Source organism: Gekko japonicus, unplaced genomic scaffold (genome assembly GCF_001447785.1).
Source record: "Gekko japonicus isolate JY-2015 unplaced genomic scaffold, Gekko_japonicus_V1.1 scaffold445, whole genome shotgun sequence".
In the NCBI taxonomy this organism is placed as follows: Eukaryota; Metazoa; Chordata; class Lepidosauria; order Squamata; family Gekkonidae; genus Gekko; species Gekko japonicus.
The window spans coordinates 773,731-794,200 of record NW_015169184.1 but is presented as its reverse complement, the minus strand read 5'-3'; the positions used below and the strand labels follow the sequence as shown (position 1 = coordinate 794,200).

General features: G+C 42.3%; 1 protein-coding gene across 1 annotated transcript in view; it reads left to right on the top strand.

Moving 5' to 3' along the window:
- The window catches only part of TTC21B (tetratricopeptide repeat domain 21B), a 70,517-nt gene that overhangs the window by 10,164 nt on the left and 39,883 nt on the right, over positions 1-20,470 (top strand). Inside the window, exons 5-12 of the mRNA XM_015416149.1 lie at positions 4,424-4,590; positions 7,716-7,838; positions 10,813-10,970; positions 12,467-12,551; positions 12,973-13,071; positions 15,463-15,655; positions 15,945-16,042; positions 18,670-18,870. Coding sequence (XP_015271635.1) covers positions 4,424-4,590; positions 7,716-7,838; positions 10,813-10,970; positions 12,467-12,551; positions 12,973-13,071; positions 15,463-15,655; positions 15,945-16,042; positions 18,670-18,870 — 1,124 coding nt within the window. The remainder of the gene's footprint in view (positions 1-4,423; positions 4,591-7,715; positions 7,839-10,812; positions 10,971-12,466; positions 12,552-12,972; positions 13,072-15,462; positions 15,656-15,944; positions 16,043-18,669; positions 18,871-20,470) is intronic.

Below are 20,470 nucleotides of genomic sequence, written 5' to 3'. Positions count from 1 at the left end.
AGACAGTCTTGAGTTCTGGGAGAAATTTATTTGCAGAAATTGCAAAAATCACACGTCAAACCATCTGTGTTACACCAGTTTTGGCCCTATTAACAATATGGGAGAAACAAAATGAAAAGGTGACTTCTAAAGGACTAATGGTGTTTATGTTAATGGCGGCACGCAAGATAGTTGCTAGAAGTTGGAAAGCCGCAGAATTATTAACATTACACTCATGATATTCTGAGTTATGGCAGATTGCGATGGCTGAAAAATTAACAAATCAGATTAGAATAATCAAATCCAAAGCCAAAGCTGCAGACTGTAGGTTTTGAGGGTTCAAATAAATGACACAACACACAGAGGTCTGTACAAGCTCTCTGATCAAGCTCAGCTCTCTCTCTGTCCCAGCTGTTCTGTGTGTCCTCCTGAACTGCCTGTCAGCAGCGCTTTATTAGAATCAAGTAGGCTCACACACGGGACAGTGAAAATGTTACAATAGAAGGCTCGCTCTAATATCACAGTATGTTCTTAACAGAATGTTCTTTACGCTGAAGCGCTCCTATCTTGCCCAAATGTAGCCAAGTTCATTTTCTCAGCAAACTCATGCAGACTCAGCACACTCTGTGCACTGCTTGCCAATCCCCCGGTGAGAACTGGAACTCGTCCTGGGCATGCCTCACGGGAGTTGTTCATATTCCCACAGCACTTTTTTTGAAACGTGGCACGATTTTATTTCATACACAACTCAGAACAATACTCAAAGTATGTTTAAGCTCTTCCTCAGATTATGGGATAAAGTTAAATAAGCCTCTCGCTATACTTTAATCACGTTGTAACTATACATTAATTATGCATATTTATAGGAAAAGAAAAAAGAAGGGGAAAGAATTCCTTCTCTTTGTATCTATGCTGTGTGTTGAGCTGTCTACCAATGCCTTAATTTGCTTGTTTTTTACTTCTCTTTTTTCCCCCCTTTGTTGTTATGTGTATACTGTAGGTTGCTTTTCTATACGGGGAGTGTTCTTGGTGTTTATGTATCTTTTTAAATATATATATATAATTATTTGCAAAAAAAAAAAAAAGGATCTGATTCAGTTTAAGGCAGCTTCTTGGATTTGCCTTGCTCCACTTCTTTGTAGTTTGATTTATTTATATTTATGGTAAGGCTTTTAGTAATTCCAAGTCTGTACAAGGTATTGGAAATCGTTTCAGATTAAACAAAGAATAAACATTTCTGCAGACCATTAGTTGAGGTCACTGGTTTGTTCCTGGAGTCTTTGCAGGAAACTGTTTTTCTTGCTTAGCTTAAGAGCAACATTTCTGTGGATTTTAATAAATGTTAAATATAAGCTTGAGGCATTATTTGGTCATACTAAAGTTCACCAGTTATCACTGCTGTAGTTTGTGTTTCTAAGCGTATTGACTATAGTAATACTTGTTCCTTGAAAAGGGAAGAAAAAAATGCCACTTCTGTAGTTAGCATTTAAATAGGAGTTCAGAAAAAACATTCTCTTAAAACATTGTCCTAATAAAAATGAAACATTTGTACAGTTCAGAAAAAAACTCCTCTTAAAATGTTGTCCAAATAAAAATGAAACATTTGTACAGTTTTTTAAAAAGACTGTGTGTTCCAGAGTCTACCAAAGGAATTTAGTCCACATTTTGCTGTTATAAATATATCTCTGAATAGTGCCACCAGAATACAGATCAAAAAATCCACACAATGAAGTCATGTACAGACAGTGGAGATGTTTCTGCAAACCTGGGGAATCCACCACTTTTGCAGAAAAAAATCTTAAACTGTAAAACAATGCAGGGGAATAAAGAGTTTAAAAATTTTGAGATCTCACTTTCCACAATGTAGCCCATAGCTACATTGGGGCCCCTCGTGGCCCAGCCCCCCAACTTACCGCCAAGGGCCCCAACTTCCGATCCAGCCCAGGTTCCCCGACTTCCTATTTTTTATTCTTCATGGCGTGGCAGGTTTGCTCGCTCGGACGGCACCGTGAGCCGGCACAAAGAAGTACAAGGAGAGTGCTCTGAGCATGTGCGAGAGCAGCCAGAAGTTGCTGGATTTTTCCATACACTCCCACGCCAGTCCTGAAGAGTTATGAATGCCTTACCTAAGAAGTTTATTTATTTATTTGCCTTGCTATAAGTGCTAGTGGGCCAAGGGCTACCCAAATATATATATATAATTATTTGCAAAAAAAAAAAAAAGGATCTGATTCAGTTTAAGGCAGCTTCTTGGATTTGCCTTGCTCCACTTCTTTGTAGTTTGATTTATTTATATTTATGGTAAGGCTTTTAGTAATTCCAAGTCTGTACAAGGTATTGGAAATCGTTTCAGATTAAACAAAGAATAAACATTTCTGCAGACCATTAGTTGAGGTCACTGGTTTGTTCCTGGAGTCTTTGCAGGAAACTGTTTTTCTTGCTTAGCTTAAGAGTAACATTTCTGTGGATTTTGATAAATGTTAAATATAAGCTTGAGGCATTATTTGGTCATACTAAAGTTCACCAGTTAACACTGCTGTAGTTTGTGTTTCTAAGTGTATTGACCATAGTAATACTTGTTCCTTGAAAAGGGAAGAAAAAATGCCACTTCTGTAGTTAGCATTTAAATAGGAGTTCAGAAAAAACATCCTCTTAAAATGTTGTCCGAATAAAAATGAAACATTTGTACAGTTTTTTAAAAAGACTGTGTGTTCCAGAGTCTACCAAAGGAATTTAGTCCACATTTTGCTGTTATAAATATATCTCTGAATAGTGCCACCAGAATACAGATCAAAAAATCCAAACAATGAAGTCATGTACAGACGGTGGAGATGTTTCTGCAGACCTGGGGAATCCACCACTTTTGCAGAAAAAAATCTTAAACTGTAAAACAATGCAGGGAAATAAAGAGTTTTAAAATTTTGAGATGTCAAAATTTTGAGATCTTCAAGCCGGCACTTTCCACCACAGAAGAAAGAGTAAGAAGCAGGCCCATAGCTACATGGGGCCCCTCGTGGCCCAGCCCCCCAACTTACGACCAAGGGCCCCAACTTCCGATCCAGCCCAGGCTCCCCGACTTCCTATTTTTTATTCTTCATGGCGTGGCACGAAGAAGTACAAGGAGAGTGCTCTGAGCATGTGCGAGAGTAGCCAGAAGTTGCTGGATTTTTTCCATACACCCCCACGCCAGTCCTGAAGACTTATGAATGCCTCACCTAAGAAGTTTATTTATTTATTTATTTGCCTTGCTATAAGTGCTAGTGGGCCAAGGGCTACCCAAGGGGTGGGGGGATGCCCCCGACTTATTTAAATGCCCCCCCAAATAAAAAATCCTGGCTATACCCCTGATAAGAAGGTAGGCAGGACAGCGTGAAGCAAGAACGAAGATGTGGTGTGTAGAAGGAAGGCAAGAAAATAGGGTAATAGGAGTGATGGGACCCTGGAGGGAAACATGAGAGCAGGAACCACAGAAGAGCTGTAGTGGACAGAGCAGCAGTCAAAGTGGTAGATGGGGGAATGAATCGTGGAGGGAGGGAGGGAAGGAACCAAGAAAAGGAGGTGACTTGTGGGGACTGTTTGCAGGGTTGGGGGGGAGAGAAAGGAAAACAGGTAGGTTGAGGAGTAAGATCAGCTGGGGCCAATGAGGGCCTTCCTCCCGAGAGTCCTTGTGGGTTCCCTGCTTGTGGCTATCACATTATTATTATTTTTGTTGTTGTTGCTGCTGTTGTTATTAAATCATCTAATCCCCGCCACAGCACTGATAACTAGCTGTTATATCTGACACATGCACACACATCCATTTTTGGGCTGCTTTGATGTAACTTCAGTGGGGAAAGTGAAAAGTCGCTTAGCGAAAGATGAAACCCAATGGGCTGGATCTAGAGAAAGAGGTCCCAAAAGGAGCTGTCAATGCAGGTCTTTCCCTTCCTTCCCCAATCCGCTGTCTGTTTGCCCCAAAACTCCCCTCTGGGGGTAGGGAATTCTTTGCAAGCAATATGTGGGGCTCTGCAGCAACCAGAGGGAACTGGCTAAAATCACCTCTTCCTCCCTCCTCTGCTGATGAAAGCTGGGAGTGAAAGAGGGAGAAACAGGCAATTTTACCTGATTTCCTGCCTTGTCCTTGCAGTGTGCTGTAGTAGTTGGATCAGCGACTCTGTTGTGGAAGCTCACTGGATAACCTTGGGCCCGTCACATACTCTCAGCCGAGGATGATTGTTTTGAGGACAAAATGGAGGAGGGGACAATGATGTTGAAAGCCTCTTTGGGTCCCTGATTATGGAGAACAGTGGGGTGTCAGTATCGAAGTAAATAAATATATTCGAGGAGAGATGAGAGATAAATGTAGGAAAGAAAACTGTAGTAAGATAACAGCCGTATTCAGCAAAAGATGGGCACAGGAGCTGAAAAATTTCACCCATTGCAGCTGCACTGGTTTTTGTTTCAGATCGAGAGGTGATTGTGGAACTTGATGGGAAACTAAAAGAGCATCGTAAGGTCGCGGGACAGCAGGCGTTATATTATGCTGCTTCGTTCTTGTGGCATCTTGGCCGCCACGAGAAAGCCCGCGAATACGTTGACAGAATGATCAAGATCTCCAGTGGCAGCAGAGAGGTATGCTCCCTTCCTGTCTTTGTGGCCTGTCCATCCGAATCTGCTTGCTATAAAACACGGCCTGTTAGCCCCTCAGCTATGTTGAGTCATTCTTTAGATCATAGCTGGTTATAACTGCTTCATTTAACTCTCGAGAAACATTTTGGCAGAACCAGCAGTGCTGGAAGCCAGCCTGATGGTTTTCTCTTCAGTTAGCCGTTGAGCACATGTGGCTTGGTAACTGCCATGAGTCACTGGCCAGCAGTGTCACTTGAGGCAGTTCAGCAAAGTTCATGGGTCTTTTGTCACAGATGCTTCCAGTCATGTTTACATTTAAACGCCACATTTCCTGTGCAAATGTTAGGCCAGTCCAGAATAGTTTCCGTTAACTGTGGAGAATCCTAAATCCACAGACCTTAGCAATCAACAGTTGGCATGAAGAATTGTAAAGTATTCTGGGAGTCACTGGAGGAATGGCTAAACTGGCATCTGGAAGGCTCCGGTTGAACCGCTTGTTGGCTTTTGAGCGAGTATGAACGTGCATGAAGCTGCCTTACGCTGACTTGGACCACAGGTTGGTCAAGGTCGTAGTTGTCCACTCTGACTGGCAACAGCAGTTCAGGCTCTCAAGTGGAGGTTCTTCACATTGCATACTGGATGTGTGATGCTGAGGATTGACCCTGGGGACCTTCTTCATGCAAAGGAGGTGATATACGACTGAGCCACAGGCCCTGCCTATAGCAGAAAACACAGTTGCCTTATATTGAGCTAAACTATTGGTCTGTCAAGATCAGTGTTGTCTACCCTGACTGGCGGTGGCTGTCCAAGATCTCAAAAGTAAGAGTCTTTCACCTACTACCTGATCCTTTTAACTGGAGACTGAACATGAGACCTTTTGCATACAAAGCAGATGCTCTACCACTGAGACTGAGCCACTCACCTTGTACTGAGTCAGATCTTTGGTCTCTCAAGGCAGGTGTTGTCTGCTCTGATTGGGAGTGGTTCTACTACCTGATCCCTTTAGCTGGAACTGCTGGGGACTGAACCTTCTGCATGCTGAGTAGGTGTTCCACTGCTGAATGGTGGCCCCACCAAATAAGTTTGTTTTTCTTAGCCATGATCTTGCTGGTTTTTTTTAAAAAAAGAATGAGTACAAAAAGGATTTGAAAATTATTTCATAAAATTTTAGAATAAAGTTTAAAAAGTTAGAAGTAGGTGGTGGAGGTGGTCTGGAGTGCTTGTCTCTACCAAAAGATTTGTTTGCTAGTTTCAGCTCTCCTTGGAGAAAGTAGGTCAGGCTGTAGTTACACCTGCCTTTATAATAGAACATCCAGATTGGGGTCCTGCAACTTGGTATACTAGGGGCTACTTTTGAAGAAAGATCAGTAACTTCGTGTGGAGACAAAAATGCAAGTGGAGACCACTACAGGGATTTATACTGTAAGCCATCCAAGGGACAAAGGTGGCTAATAAATGTTTTAAATAAATAAAATAAATTTCACTAGAACTCATACTAATTGCACTGGTTGCTGATTTGTTTCTGAGCAGTTCAATTCAAAGTGCTGATGTAGATCTTGAGTACCCTTAACATGTTTGAACCAGGATACCTAAAGGATCACTTTGACTCACACAAGACTGCCCATTACCTAAGATCACTTGCTGCTTCCCTGTTTTAGATGCCATTAGAATAAAGTTAGAGTCCCATGGCACCTTTAAGGTCAACAAACCTTTATTCAAGATGTGAGCTTTTGTGTACCCACCTTGATCTATCATGCCATTATTAAATGATGTGATATTGGTGGACATGTAGGACAGGGCTTGGCGGGGCTGTGGCTCCTAAACTGGTACTCCTTACCTGGGAACCTCATCTTGCCCCTCTATCTTTTGGCTTTTGAGAATTCTGTTAAAAATATTGTATGCCGGAATGTATTTTAAAGTATATGAATTGAATAATTCCCTTTATGCAATACTGGTTTGACTTTTTCTCCTGCTGACTGCAACTTATTTTTATGACCCATGGCTAGTTTTACTGTTTTTATCACTATGTTGCTATTTATTGCAATTTTTGTGATTAGCGGATTGTTATGCCAGAGTTGTCTGTTTATTTGCCGGTAAGAGTTTTAGCTTTTTTGTATTATTTGTTTTAAAAGTTCTATTTCTCTGCTACCTTGAGAGCTATCTGTCTGCTTGCTACCTTGAGAGCCTGAGGGACCGCCTTGCCCCACATGTTCCCCCAAGAGCACTACGGTCAGGGACCCAAAATTTGTTGGTCATCCCGGATCCCAAGGATGTGAAACTAGCTGTGACCAGGGCCAGGGCTTTTTCGGTGGCGGCTCCTACCTGGTGGAATGAGCTCCCAGGGGAGATCTGGGCCCTGCGGGACCTTGAGCAGTTCCACCGGGCCTGTAAGACGGAGCTCTTCCACCAGGCCTTTGAGTAGGAGCCGCCGCCTCATTATAGAAGAAGAAGAAGAAGAGATTGGATTTATACCCCGCCCTTCACTTGGAGTCTCAGAGCGGCTTACAAACTCCTTTCCCTTCCCCTCCCCACAACAGACACCCTATGAGGTGGGTGGGGCTGAGAGAACTCTGACACAAACTGCTCTTTTTCAAGGACAGCTGTGCCAGAGCTTGTGACTGATCCAAGGTCACACCAGCAGGTGCAAGTGGAGGAGTGGGGAATCAAACCCGGTTCTCCCAGATTAGAGTCCGCACACTTAACCACTACACCAAAAAACCACTATACCACCACCATCAAGGTATCTTAAAGGATGCATCGACGAGGCCCGAGGAAGAACCTGGAAACTATTGAAGATCTGACAAGCCGTCGCCATTGGACATGTATACTATGGGAGGACCATCTGGAACTGCGGTGTTACCATCTTGGATTTAGGATATTAGTAATGGATTGAGTACTGTGGTTTTAGTGTTGGATGTTTTACTATGTTTTATATGTTTTTACCTATGGCATGGCAAATGACCTTGCCCTTGTTAGCCGCCTTGAGCCCATTGGGGAGGGCGGGATACAAATATGGAAAAATAAATAAATAAATATCATTTTGCAGAAAGGCAGGAATCTACATGTTCTATATATGCAAGACTCAGCATTTCTCTCTGATGAATTTTAATTCTGCTTTTCTTCTACAGGGACTCATTTTGAAAGCATGGATTGAAGTTACCTGTGGGAAAGAAACGAGCATTAAAAAAGCTGTGAAATACTTCGATGAAGGGTTGCAAGATGGGAATGATATTTTTGCCCTGATGGGGAAGGTAAGACAGTGTTAAGTTTTTAATCCTGCATAATTATATAACAAATAGTAGAGCATAGGCTGTACATACAGAGGTTCCGAGGTTCAATGCCTGGCATATCCACTTGAAAGGGTATCAGGTAGCAGGCTTTGGGAAAGGCCTCCCTTTATCTTCTTGAGATCCTGAAGAGCTACTGCCAGTCAGAATAGATAATACCGATAGACCAGTGGTCCAACTCCTTGCATGATAGCCTGTTGAGTTCATATACAGCAGGTATATGCTGACCGATCTAGGACATGTAGGTCAGTGTGCTTGGAGTGTGTGTGTTTTTGTTGGATCCTTGATTTGCACTCAAGGAACCTGGCTCCACGGATGCATTGGTCTTGTGGGATTGGGTGACGTAGGGGTGGGGGGAGGACTGAAATTCAATGCCTAGAATTTCTATATGCTGAAAAGCTAAAGTTTCCCAACAGTCATGTTTGGAAGTTAGTCATGGAATTCAGAAGGAATTGTGTGGGATGGGAATGCTGGCTTTCAGAAATGGTTCAAAAACGCTGCTCACCATCTCTACCCTCATTTTCTTTTGGGGGGTACACAGAGGAATCTGTTACAGAAAGTTGATTTGCATCCTTAGTTTCCTGGAACTAAGACATTTTGCCACCGAATAAGCCATCATTTATTTTACTTTTAATTTTGATTTCTGTCCCTCTGTATCCTGAGGGCTTGAAAATGTGGTGGGTAACAGGAGCGTACTTGTTTATATATGGGTCCCTTAAAGAAGCATAATAAAAAGTAGAGACAAAAGTCTGTATGGTCAAAGCAATGGTATTCCCAGTAGTAATGTATGGCTGCGAGAGTTGGACCATAAGGAAGGTCGAGCACCAAAGAATAGATGCTTTTGAATTATGGTGCTGGACTCTTGAGAGTCCCTTGGACTGCAAGGAGATCAAATCAGTCAATCCTAAAAGAAACCAACCCTGACTGTTCCCTGGAAGGCCAGATCCTGAAGCTGAAGCTCAAATACTTTGGCCACCAAATGAGAAGGGAGCACTCACTGGAGAAGACCCTGATGCTGGGAAAGGTTGAAGGTCAAAGAAGACGGGGACGGCAAAGGATGAGATGGTTAGGCAGTGTTATCGATGCAACGAACATGAAATTAAGCAAACTCCGAAGCACGACAGAAGACAGGAGGGCCTGGCGTGATGTGGTCCATGGGGTCGCGAAGAATCGGACTCGACTGTGTGACTGAACAACAACAAAGCAGGGGAGGGCAGAGACTTTGTTTCTAGGAGATATTCAAGAGCTTGGGAGCTACCAAATGGATGCCCAGTGGGTGGAGCGCATCACAAAATGGTAGCTTGTACATAAATTACAGTGTTCAGAGCAGGTTTGCATTGCTGGGGTGGGAAAACTTTGCTGTTTTCACCAAGCAAACCACCACCATCCCACATTGTAACTTGATCTGTTGGGGAAAAATATACAGTTACCTCAATTGTTTTCCCTGGAAGAGGAAAATAGCAGCTTTGATGCAGGAGGAAGGCATCCATGGTACGCTTCTTTCCCATTCAGAGCAAGCACAAGTGTGCCTGGAGGAGGGAGAGGCAGATGGGAAAGGGTGCTGGTGCTGCCATTTTCCCATTTAGAGCAAAGCTGCATACGTGTGCCTCCTTTTCCTTCATACAAAAGAGAAAGAGGGGAGAAACAGTTGCTGTAGCTTTAAAGGAAAGCATAAGAAAGTGATTCAAACAGCACTGCCTACCCCTTGCCTTTACTTCTTCACCCAAAGAGTGATTAACACTTGGAATTCACTGCCACAGGAAGTGACTGGATGGGCCACTGGCATGATCCAACATTGGCTTCTCTTATGTCAAGAGCAGAAGTCCACCAGTGGCTATTAGCCAGAAGGTAGAGGTAGGAAGTCTCTGTCTGGGGCAAGGGATGCTCTGTCATCTTGGGGGTTGGGGGGGGGGGTCAACAGAGGGATGGCTTCTAATGTCCTGGCCCCACTGCTGGACCTCCTGATGGCACTGGTATTTCTGGCCACTGTGGGATACAGAGTGTTGGACTGGATGGGCCTTTGGCCTGATCCAACATTGGCATCTCTTATGTTCTTATGTTCACTGGAGCAGAGAAGTGAGCCAGTGTGGTGCAGTGGTTAGGAGCACAGACTCTAATCTGGGAGAACCAGGTTTGATTCCCCACTCCTCTACATGCAGCTGTTGGTGTGACCTTGGGTCAGTCACAAGTTCTCTCAGCGCTGTTCTCGAAAGAGCTCGCGCAGCCCCACCTACCTCACAGGGTGTCTGTGTTGGGGAGGGGAAGGAAAAGGCGATTGTAAGCTGCTCTGAGACTCCTTTGGGTAGTGAAGGGCAGGGTATAAATCCAATCTCCTCTTCTTCCTCCTCCTCTTCCTCCGAGAGTGACTGGTCACTCCTGAGTGACCTTCTGCCTACCCCTTGCCTTAATGGACTCTCAGTAAAATTAGGCTGAATGAGTTAATCTCATTGAGGAAGATGAGAGAAAACACAGTAATGGGGAAATCCCAGAATTTGAAAGCATTTAACAGTAAAAAATCTCTCATTTTCCTGAGAGGTGTTTGGTTTTTTTTAAAGGAGGGTTCAGAACTACCCTGTGAGGAAGGGTAAACTGAGGGAGAGTGACTGAATGAACATCACCCAGTGTCCTTCATGGCTGAATGGGGATTTGACCTTTCCCACGTCCTAGTCCAGCACTTTAAGCATTACCTCATACTGGCTTTCTTTCTTCCCAGTCAGTTACTTATAACATCAGTTCTTCAGCCACATTGGTTAAACACATTGGTTCTCAATGTCTGCTGTTAATTTAATGTCTCTGGATAATGGTTGTTGATATGTTTGAAACCCAAATAACAGCTGTATTCCACAGGAAGCCTCCCGTCCCCTCCCCCTTTTTGTGTGAAAATGTGCTTGCCCGCTGACAAGGAAAGAGAGTAACTGGTTACTTTGTCTTCCCTTAGGCACAGTATTTTGAAGCACGCCAGAATTACTTGGGAGCTTTGGATACCGTGAATCAAATAATAGCGAACTTCCCTCACTTCCTCCCTGCTTTTGTAAAGAAAATGAAGCTGCAGCTAGCTCTGCAAGACTGGGAACAAGCCACAGAGATGGCACACAGGTGAACACTGCTCAACTGATCTCGTTGAATGCCCATAAACACGTTGTAATGTCTGAGCTGTGGGGCCCATGTGGCAGAGAAGCGTACAAAGTTCCCACACATGTTTGCAATAGCCTCCAAAGCAGAGTTGCACCTTTCTGACCAGGTCGACTTTGATGGCTTAAAAGGGTGTAGCTCTTTTTAGGATTGCACTGTCAGTCTCTTACTGAGGAAACAGAGCTTTTAATTTTTCCAGGGTTGCTTCAGAATTCATCTCATAACTAGACAAGGCAAGGTGAAACATATCGCTGTTCAGTTCAGGTCTGCAAGTAGATCATAATTCTTTCTAGTAGAGAGCATGAGCAGCTCAAACACTGCTGAATGAATGATCCCTGGACGCATTCAATAAGGCAGAGAATTTCGACGTAAGTCGGTAGGGTGAAGCTGTGTTTGCTTACAGAGCAGGAAACAGAATTCTCACTCCCTTCTTTCATTGCAGTGGCTTCTGAACACCTTCCCATCTTTTTCAGTGAGTTCTTGAGTTCTGAATTATTTGTGAAAATCAAACCATCTTCTGTACAGCTGCCCCATCCTGGCAAACTGGCTCAGAACAGAAGGGACACCCTGGTGCTGGTTGAAAAGTCACCGCCTTTCTATAAAAGGCCTTCGGGGGGCAATGCAGCACGAAGCTTCCAAACTAGAATTTATTGGGAAATGTGATACTGTCCAGTTAAGGCTTAAGAGGGATTCTCTTCCCTTTGCCCCACCATTATTAAATTAGCTGGCAAAGTCCAGCAAGATTGCGGTATCACTTCTTACTGCTGTTGTGAATGGTCACTGCACTTACCTTGTGTACGTTTAACCTTCTCACAGAAATGCCGCAGTCTGTACCTCTTGTATTTCACTGGCACTTCATCCCACTGTTTACCCCCCCCCCCGTGTTCACGTTTGTGTGTGTACATGGGTTACAGTCAACTGAAGACAAGATTTCATGCATCTGATCCCTTGTGCCACAAAAATATCTTAAGGTATCACAAGATCTTTCCACTTTTTTAAAATAACTGTGGCACTGCTTGTTAAGACTGAGTCATGTTCAATGGATTTCCCCCCCTACGTAGTAGCATGGCTTATCTGTGTCTTGACTGAAGAGAAGTTAGCGAGGGAAGTGCAATGTATTAACTGTATAACTGTAAACACTCAGAACTTTTCTATGAATTCAGACTGAAATGTGACATTGTATTTGCTAAAGGAGAATTCTTTAAAATCCCCACTTTTAGCATGGCTTCATCATTTGATAGCTTAAAAGAGACTTTAAAGACTTTTTTTGGGGGGAGGGGAGATTTGAGTGTGTGTAGTTTCTGCCTACTATGGTCAGTAAACAAGTTTGCTCAGGTTTGCTTTCTAGGGGTCATTAATCGTGAAGAAGATATCAGTCCTGTTAAAAGAAACAAAATTGTGTTCCGGAAGAAAACACGCTGTTGTAAAGCAGACTGCCCCATTAAAACGTTTTGCTTCAGGTTGTTGCAGAAAGATGCTCTTAACTTGGAAGCTATAAAAATGGAGGCCGTACACTGTTTATGCAGAGAAGGAAATATACCTGAGGTGAGTGTTTCTTTTTTACATTGAAACTTTATTTTTAGCATCTTGTTCTTAAATGTGTGTTATGAAAGCGTGCTCTGCATAAATGAGAAGGATTTTTTTCCCCTGATGTAATTTCCTAAAATAATTTCTGTGAGTCAGTAACTGAGGCGCTTAGAAATCCATAGGAAAGTGCTTTGCAAAAAAAAAAAGATGGCAGATGCATTACATAGCTCAGTCAATATTATTTAACAAGGATATTTTATACTGTTGCTCTTTTAGGAATTTCTAGCAGAATATTATAAAACATATGTTGGTATATATTATTATAGTTGTTTCAGACAGTGTCTATGTAAGACTACAGTTACTGATGATAAAAACTGTCAATGTCCCCAAAGGCTTCTTTCCCACAATTTTATAAATAAGTACTTGATTTCTTCTCTAGGCCTCATCGAAGTTGGCTGATTTAATTAGCGCACTAGAAAAACTTGAACCACGTAATCCCCAGCTGTTTTGCAAAACGGCATTAGTTTTCAGCAGAACGGTAAGTGGGAATTTTTTAACCAAAAAAAACACCAGATGGTAATGATCATAGTCCATTGGTTCTTGTCAGGGGACCTTCATGGGCTTATCAATGGTGTGAGGAGCTAAACATTCTATGTACACTGTGGTAGCATTTCCTTTCACTGAATGCAAAGCTGCCGTGTTTGTTAGCTCGTTTATTGTTCCCACTGCGTGCACTCCTCTACATATATAAGCTGATAAATTATTTTTGTGTTGGAATCAAGGTGGGCTGAATGATGAGTCAAATTGCCCTCATTGATACTCAGCTGGGTTTTGGTTTATTTTGTTTTAAGTGGTGATTTAACTTCTTAGAGCTTTGGTGGTAACTGTGGTTTTTTAAAACAAAGCATTTCTTTATGGGGTTTTTTTCTACTAAGAGCATCTTGCTGATTGTGGCAGCTTTTCTTCCTCTGCCTGAGGTGACGGGATTGCTCATGAAGAATGGGTCACCAGACTCATTTGACCAGAGCAGAAACTTGAGATGAAGAGTGGTATATAACTGTGGGCTGTGCTCATGGCAAATGAGTGAAATGAACTGCTTGTCATGAATTGGCTGCAAAGTGGGGTTGGGGGGTGGAGAAGGTGGGAAGGTCAGTGGTGCTCAGTATTTGGAGAGTCACGTGCATTGGCCTTGTTTACGAATGTGGCACTGCACAGCTCTAATTGACAGACTTAAAATTATTTTTATCCTGCTGTTCCAAAGATCAGTTGGCTCAGAATGGCTACCAGAACTATTAATAAAAACAACCAATAATAAAACTAAAATTACAGTGGAACCATTTAAATACTACAAAATGATAACAAAAAGTATATCATAGTATACAAGCAGCAGAAAAATTCCACTGCACAAAGATGATCAACAGAGAGACCAAATGAAAGAACTATAATGAAAGTGTTGGGAATTAATTGAGATGAGTATTTCAAGGGTGTGGGGCCTCATCAGAGAAGTCCCTGGTCCCGTTCACTGCCCACCGTTTGGCTGGGGATGTCAGAAAACGGCCACAAGGAAAGATTTCAATAAATGGGCAAGTTTGTACAAGATCAGACACTCCTTCGTGTGCCTTGGGCACAAATTGTTTAGGACTTGAAATGTCAAATCCTGCACTTGTGTGCATGGGGAGGGGACTGTGGCTGTGTGGTAGAGCATCTGCTTGGCATGCAGAAGGTCCCCTCGGTTCAGTTCCCAGCATTCCCTCTTAAAAGAATCAGGTAGGAGGCAATGTGAAAGGCTTCTGCTGAAACCCTGGACAGCTGCTGTCAGTGTGAGAAGACAATACTGATCCTAATGGACCAGTGGACTGAGTCAGTATAAGGCAGCTGCATATGTATGTACAAAACAAGCTGGAAGGCAAAATAATACTTGCAACACATTTTGCAGCAGCCTATCCCTGCCAACAAACTTGCTACCACATTTTTTGAACCTGCTGAAATTTTCAGGGAATCTTCAGAGGCAGTTAGACTTAGAGCACATTGTAGTATCTAACCTAGACATGACCACAGCCTAGATTATCATGGCAAGACCTTTCCTTTCCACGAAACGGTCCCTCTGACATCCTAACTGGAGTTTGTTAAAAGCTGCTGGAGGCACAGTAGGTACTTGGGCTTCTACAGTTTTGCCATAAAGCTATCTAGGTGGAAAAATCAGAACTTCAGTCTGTGCATTCAGTCACACCTAATAACACAAGGAAGGTTAGTCAGACGATTGTTTCAGTTGTGGTCTGTAAAGAATTTTTGTTGTCATTGCACACTTTTGTTTAGTCCTCATTTCTGTTCAGTTAGGTTTTATTGTATTGAGCCAAAGCCTGTTACGAACAAGAACAAGCAAGAACAAAAGTAACAATGAGTGAACGGAACAATACAACTGGATTGTTACCATACACTATTAAAAGTTAGATTTTCATACCAATTAAAATACATTAAATAGAAGTAGTAATTCGAATATTCATCTGGCTGGATTTAGAAAAGAGTAACATTTTGCTGGCCTAGCTTTTAGGCACTAACTTTGGATCGAATTTTCTTGGCAGCTAAGGCAAACTTTCTCCTGGGCCTAAGCTAGTCAGAACTGTGTCTAAGAATTTTTGCCCAGGAGCTGAACAAAGTGGACAGGCCAACAAATAGTGACATAAATCTTCTTCTGGGACTCTGCAAATGCATAGATGCAGATTGACAAGCACAGATTGACAAAATGCAGTTACAAGCACGGCAGTTTGCATTGTTTGGAAACAAACAGATGTAAAGGCTGTATGAATTTTGTTAACAGGTAATCTTGGACGGATAGTGTGCCCTGGAGTGATCCTTTTTGATTAATTTAAACCAGAGAGAGAATTTAAGCATGTTTGAAAAACTTTTTTGTTTTTGTTTTAAACTACAGTGTGGCCGCAACCAGCTCATCCTTCAGCAGACTCAAGCTTTGGTGGAGAGAGCTTTCAGCATGGCTGCTAATAATGCAGATATTGCTACAGAACTTGGTTATCAGGTTATCTTACAAGGGAAAATAAAAGAGGCTGAAAAATGGTACCAGACTGCTATGGCTCTTGATGAGTCGAGCGTTCCTGCACTAACTGGTATGGTTCAAAGTATGCATGTGATTTCAAAGTGCGTGTAAAATTTCATTCAGTTTTTCCACAAATTACTTACCAAACTGAATGTATGTGATTTCTTTCTTTTTTAAAAAAATACCAAAAAAAATCATGCTTTGTTATTTGTTGATTCCCCCCCGACTCTCTCTCTCTCTCTTTTTTGAGTTTATGGTGTTCCTGTATTCTGAGAAGCCCGATCAATGACAAAGGAATATGAAACTCTGAATGTTGCTCTGTAAAAGTAAAACTGGAACGAGATGATTTTGCATTACAGGGATTATCCGATGCCAGCTAATGGAAGGGAAGTTAGACGACGTAGAACAGCAATTGGAGTTCCTGAGTGAGATCCAGCAGTCTATTGGAAAATCGGCAGTAAGAGAACAATCCTTTCCAGAAGTGCTTTTGATTTTCGTCTCACCGAAGATGCGGCTCTAATGATATTTGCTGTGTTGCAATATTTAGTTGGCAGAGGATGTCATCCAGTCTAATCCATCCGTCTCTCATTTTTATCCTGCCCTTCCACTAAGGAGTTCACAGTGTTGTTCATGGCTCTCTGTCCCCCATCTTATCCCTGCAACAACCCTATGAAATAGATTAGGCTAAGACAAGAGTGACTGGCCCAAGGTCACCCACTAAACTTTGTGGCTGAGCAGGGTTTTGAACTCTGGTCTCTCCAATCCTAATCCAGTGCTGTAAACAATGCACTACAGTGGCTGTGATCGTAATCAAGGGGATCTACTCTTCTTTTGCTATTTTTGGCCGGGTAGTGTTCAGTTTTGGATTTTCAGGCAAGGAATGCCTGCTTTCTCACATTTAAATGCATGCATCGTTTCTGCTCAGTGGGAAATCTTCTTGGCCTAGGCAGCTTACATGTATTGGTATGACAGTGCAATAGAATATAACTGGATCCAGTGAACTAGAGATTTGATAACTGTCAATAAACACCTTTACCTATCAGCCATAGAATTTTATATTTGAAAATCAGATGATACTGTTCCCAAAGAACAGAAGAAGAAGAGATTGGATTTATATCCCACCCTTCACTTGGAGTCTCAGAGCGGCTTACAAACTCCTTTCCCTTCCCCTCCCCACAACAGACACCCTGTGAGGTGGGTGGGGCTGAGAGAACTCTGACACAAACTGCTCTTTTTCAAGGACAGCTGTGCCAGAGCTTGTGACTGATCCAAGGTCACATCAGCAGGTGCAAGTGGAGGAGTGGGGAATCAAACCTGGTTCTCCCAGATTAGAGTCCGCGCACTTAACCACTACACCAAACTGGCTCTCAGAAACATTTTTGTAATTCATCTCTTCAAATCAAAATGTTTTGAGGTGTTATTTTAAATTTGAAAACTATTTTATTTTGTTTTAAAACTCATTTAAGACAACCTTCCTAGTTGACAAAAAATTTAGTAACCGGTTCACTTGACACAGAGTTCAACCTAAAACTACCTGGGGCAGGTAATACGGGGAGTGTCTGAATTTAGCTCTTGGAAACCACAGATCTTTAAAACCCAGATATTCTGGGACTATGAAATATTAAAAACAACGAAAAAAGTTTTAAAAAATCCAGAAGAGGAAAATGTTGGGGGATTTAAAAATAATTTGATAAAACCCCACCGAAGGGAGTATATAGCAGAGGTATAACTATAGTTCCATGGCTAATTCCCTTTCACAGATGCCAGCAGGCCAAAGACAACATGGCAATCTTTCCCCCACAGAATGGCATTTACAATACAGTCCTATGCAGAGTTGCATCCTTCTAAGCCCATTGACTTCAATGGGCTCAGAAGGGTGTATCTTTGCTGAAGTTTGTATTGTTAGTACAAGAAGAGCCATTGAGATATAGTGGCTCAGGGAATGCACCGGAACCTAGGAGCCTTGGGTTCAAAGTCATGAAGCTCATTGGCTGACCTGGGAGTAGTCCCTTTCTCTCACCCTCACCTACCTCCTGGGGTTGTTGTAGGGACAAGAGAGAGGGAGGGAGAACCACGTACAACACTTTGAGCCCCATGGAGGAAGGGCAGAATAAAAAGGCAGTCTATAGATAGAAAACTGTGCAGGGCTTTGCAAGTAAGCATCCATATTATCCTCCTCTTCCCAACCCCCTTTTTGAAACACAGCTTGCTAGAACTTGATCTAGAACTTCCGTACTGTCAAAGCTCATCCCCAGAACATTTGAAGGAAGGATGGCATTTGGGCATTAGTAAAGTGCCCCTTCTTTCATCAAGTGGATAAAGAGGGAGTTTACTAATAAAGAGAGCCAGTTTGGTGTAGTGGTTAGGAGTACGGACTCTACTCTGGGTGAACCGGGTTTGATTCTCCATTCCTCCACATGCAGCTGCTGGTGTGACCTTGAGTCAGTCACAAGTTCTTTCAAGGGCAGTTCTGGAAAGAGCTCTCTCAGCACCATCTACCTGACAGGGTGTCTGTTGTGGGGAGGGGAAGGGAAAAGAGATTGTAAGCCACTCTGAGACTTTGGGTAGTGAAGGGCAGGGTATGAATCCAGTTTCTTCTTCTTCTTCTTCTGTTCTTCTAATATGCATAAGCAATCTAGCACAGCTTTCAAAGTAAATTCTATACATCAGCATTTATTTTCAAGCCTATTTTCTCTTAAGGCAACTGCAGCTTCCTTCCATTTCCTATGACAACTTCAGGGCAAGGAAGAATTAAATAAAAAGAGATCCTTCTGAAGGCCACACAGATAGGCAGTCCTTTGAACTGATTTCTAGACCTTTGATGGTTGCGATGAGGACCCAAGCAGCAGAACTGCTTGTGGAACAAAGCTGGAAGCTTCTGGCACAGATGTACTGCCATTACAACCGATGAGAATTCAGACAATTTTGAACTGTGCCTGTCCAGATTAAAACCATTCTGAGAAAAATGCTGTGGGTAAGAGAGACACTGGGTCCTCACTTGATGTCCTGAACAGTTTTTAGTTGCTACCAGACAAGCCCAATTGTAACTGATGAATGTTTTATGCAATTTTTTTTTCTTCATAGGAACTATCATACTTGCGAGCAGTTTTGGCTATGAAGAGACACAAAAGACAAGAAGAAGTTATTAGCCTGTTGAATGATGTACTTGATGCTCATTTTTCATCTTTGCAAGGCTTACCTCTTGGCGTAGAATACTTTGAGAAATTAAATCCTGACTTTTTGCTTGAAATTATTAAAGAATACCTTAATTTTTGCCCAACACAGGTAAGCAGCCGGGATTCTTCTTCTTCTTTTTTGTTTAAACACACTTTATTGATAACATGCAAAAACATACACAATCGAAATATGTACAGAACTGTTGCACGAGGTAACAACTGCACGGTAGACAGTGTGAATACGATGACAATGACATTTTTAGAGAGTAAACTTGTGTATTAAACATCACAGTGAACATATCAATAGATCGTATTTATCATACCTAATATTGAAATATAATCCTCTTTGGTAGATAAATATTCCAAGAAAGGGAACCAGATTGATGACAATTACAAATTAAATGAGTCTGTTTTCTGAGACAAAATAGAGTCAGAAAGTTTATCCATTAAACAGAATTCACACACCCTATTTAGCCAGTCTGAGGTGGCTAGTTTTGTGTTGCTCTTCCAGGATTTTGCTAACAAAAATCTAGCTGCCACACATAGGAGGTTGATTAATACTTTGTGAGGTGGGTGTGAGGGGCCAACTTGCCATGTATTTAGTAATAGTATTGTTGCTTCAAAAGGTAGTTGGAAAGCTCTGATTTTATAGATTTGTTGAGTAATTATTCACCAAAATGATTGGACATGCTTGCTGCTCTACCAACAGTGCCAGTACGAACCTGTTTCCCCACAACCCCTCCAGCAAAGAGGTGAGGCTGATGATTGCATATGGTATAGCTTTTGTGGTGTGAGATACCACTGAGTTAATAACTTAAGAATTGTGTTTTGATAACCACTCTTTTAGATTTGACAAGAGTAGTAAGCCAAATGGATTGCCAGTGTGCAGGGGTCATTTCGTAGAAAAAGAGCTAGGGGAACTCATTAGCATAACTCATTAGCACTTTTAGATTTGACAAGAGTAGTAAGCCAAATGGATTGCCAGTGCGGTTGAGTGAAAGTTAGGTTACAGTCCTTGTGGCAGTATGTAGTGTAAGGTGGTAGAGTGGTTCTTCTTCTCCTTCTAAAATAGAACCCTTTATTATGATTTCATTTTTCAACAGTAGTAGTAGCTATGCTGTCATTGTATTAACACTACCAGTTTTTCACAGCTACTAATTAAAAAACCCTGCCAGTGTTGGGGGGTATGAAATGAAAAAGAGAAGAAGAGATTGGATTTATATCCTGCCCTTCACTCGGAGTCTCAGAGCAGTTTACAATCTCCTTCCCTTCCTTTCCCCATAACAGACACCGTGTGGGATAGATGGGCCTGAGAGAGCTCTGAGAGAACTGCTCTTGAGAGAACTGTGGCTTGCCCAAGGTCACCCAGCAGCTGCATACGAAGGAGAGGGGAATCAAAGCCGGTTCTTCCAGATTAGAGTCCATGCTCTTAACCACTACACCAAACTGGTTGTCATACTCATGGTAGCTACATGGTAGCTACAATGAGATAGGAAGGGGAAATGGCCCCTATATTGGGGGGGGGGGGTGTCCCGGAATTTCACATCCACACAGTGACCAAACCTGCTTAGAGTACAACCATCTGTAAAGAATATGCTTTCTTAATTGCCAACTGTCTGTTTAATCCATAGTTTAGGTTCTTTACCTTTTTAGGTTCTCTTAAATTGTAAGTATTGCTTTAACCTCTCAGGTCATATTTGCCTAAGCGT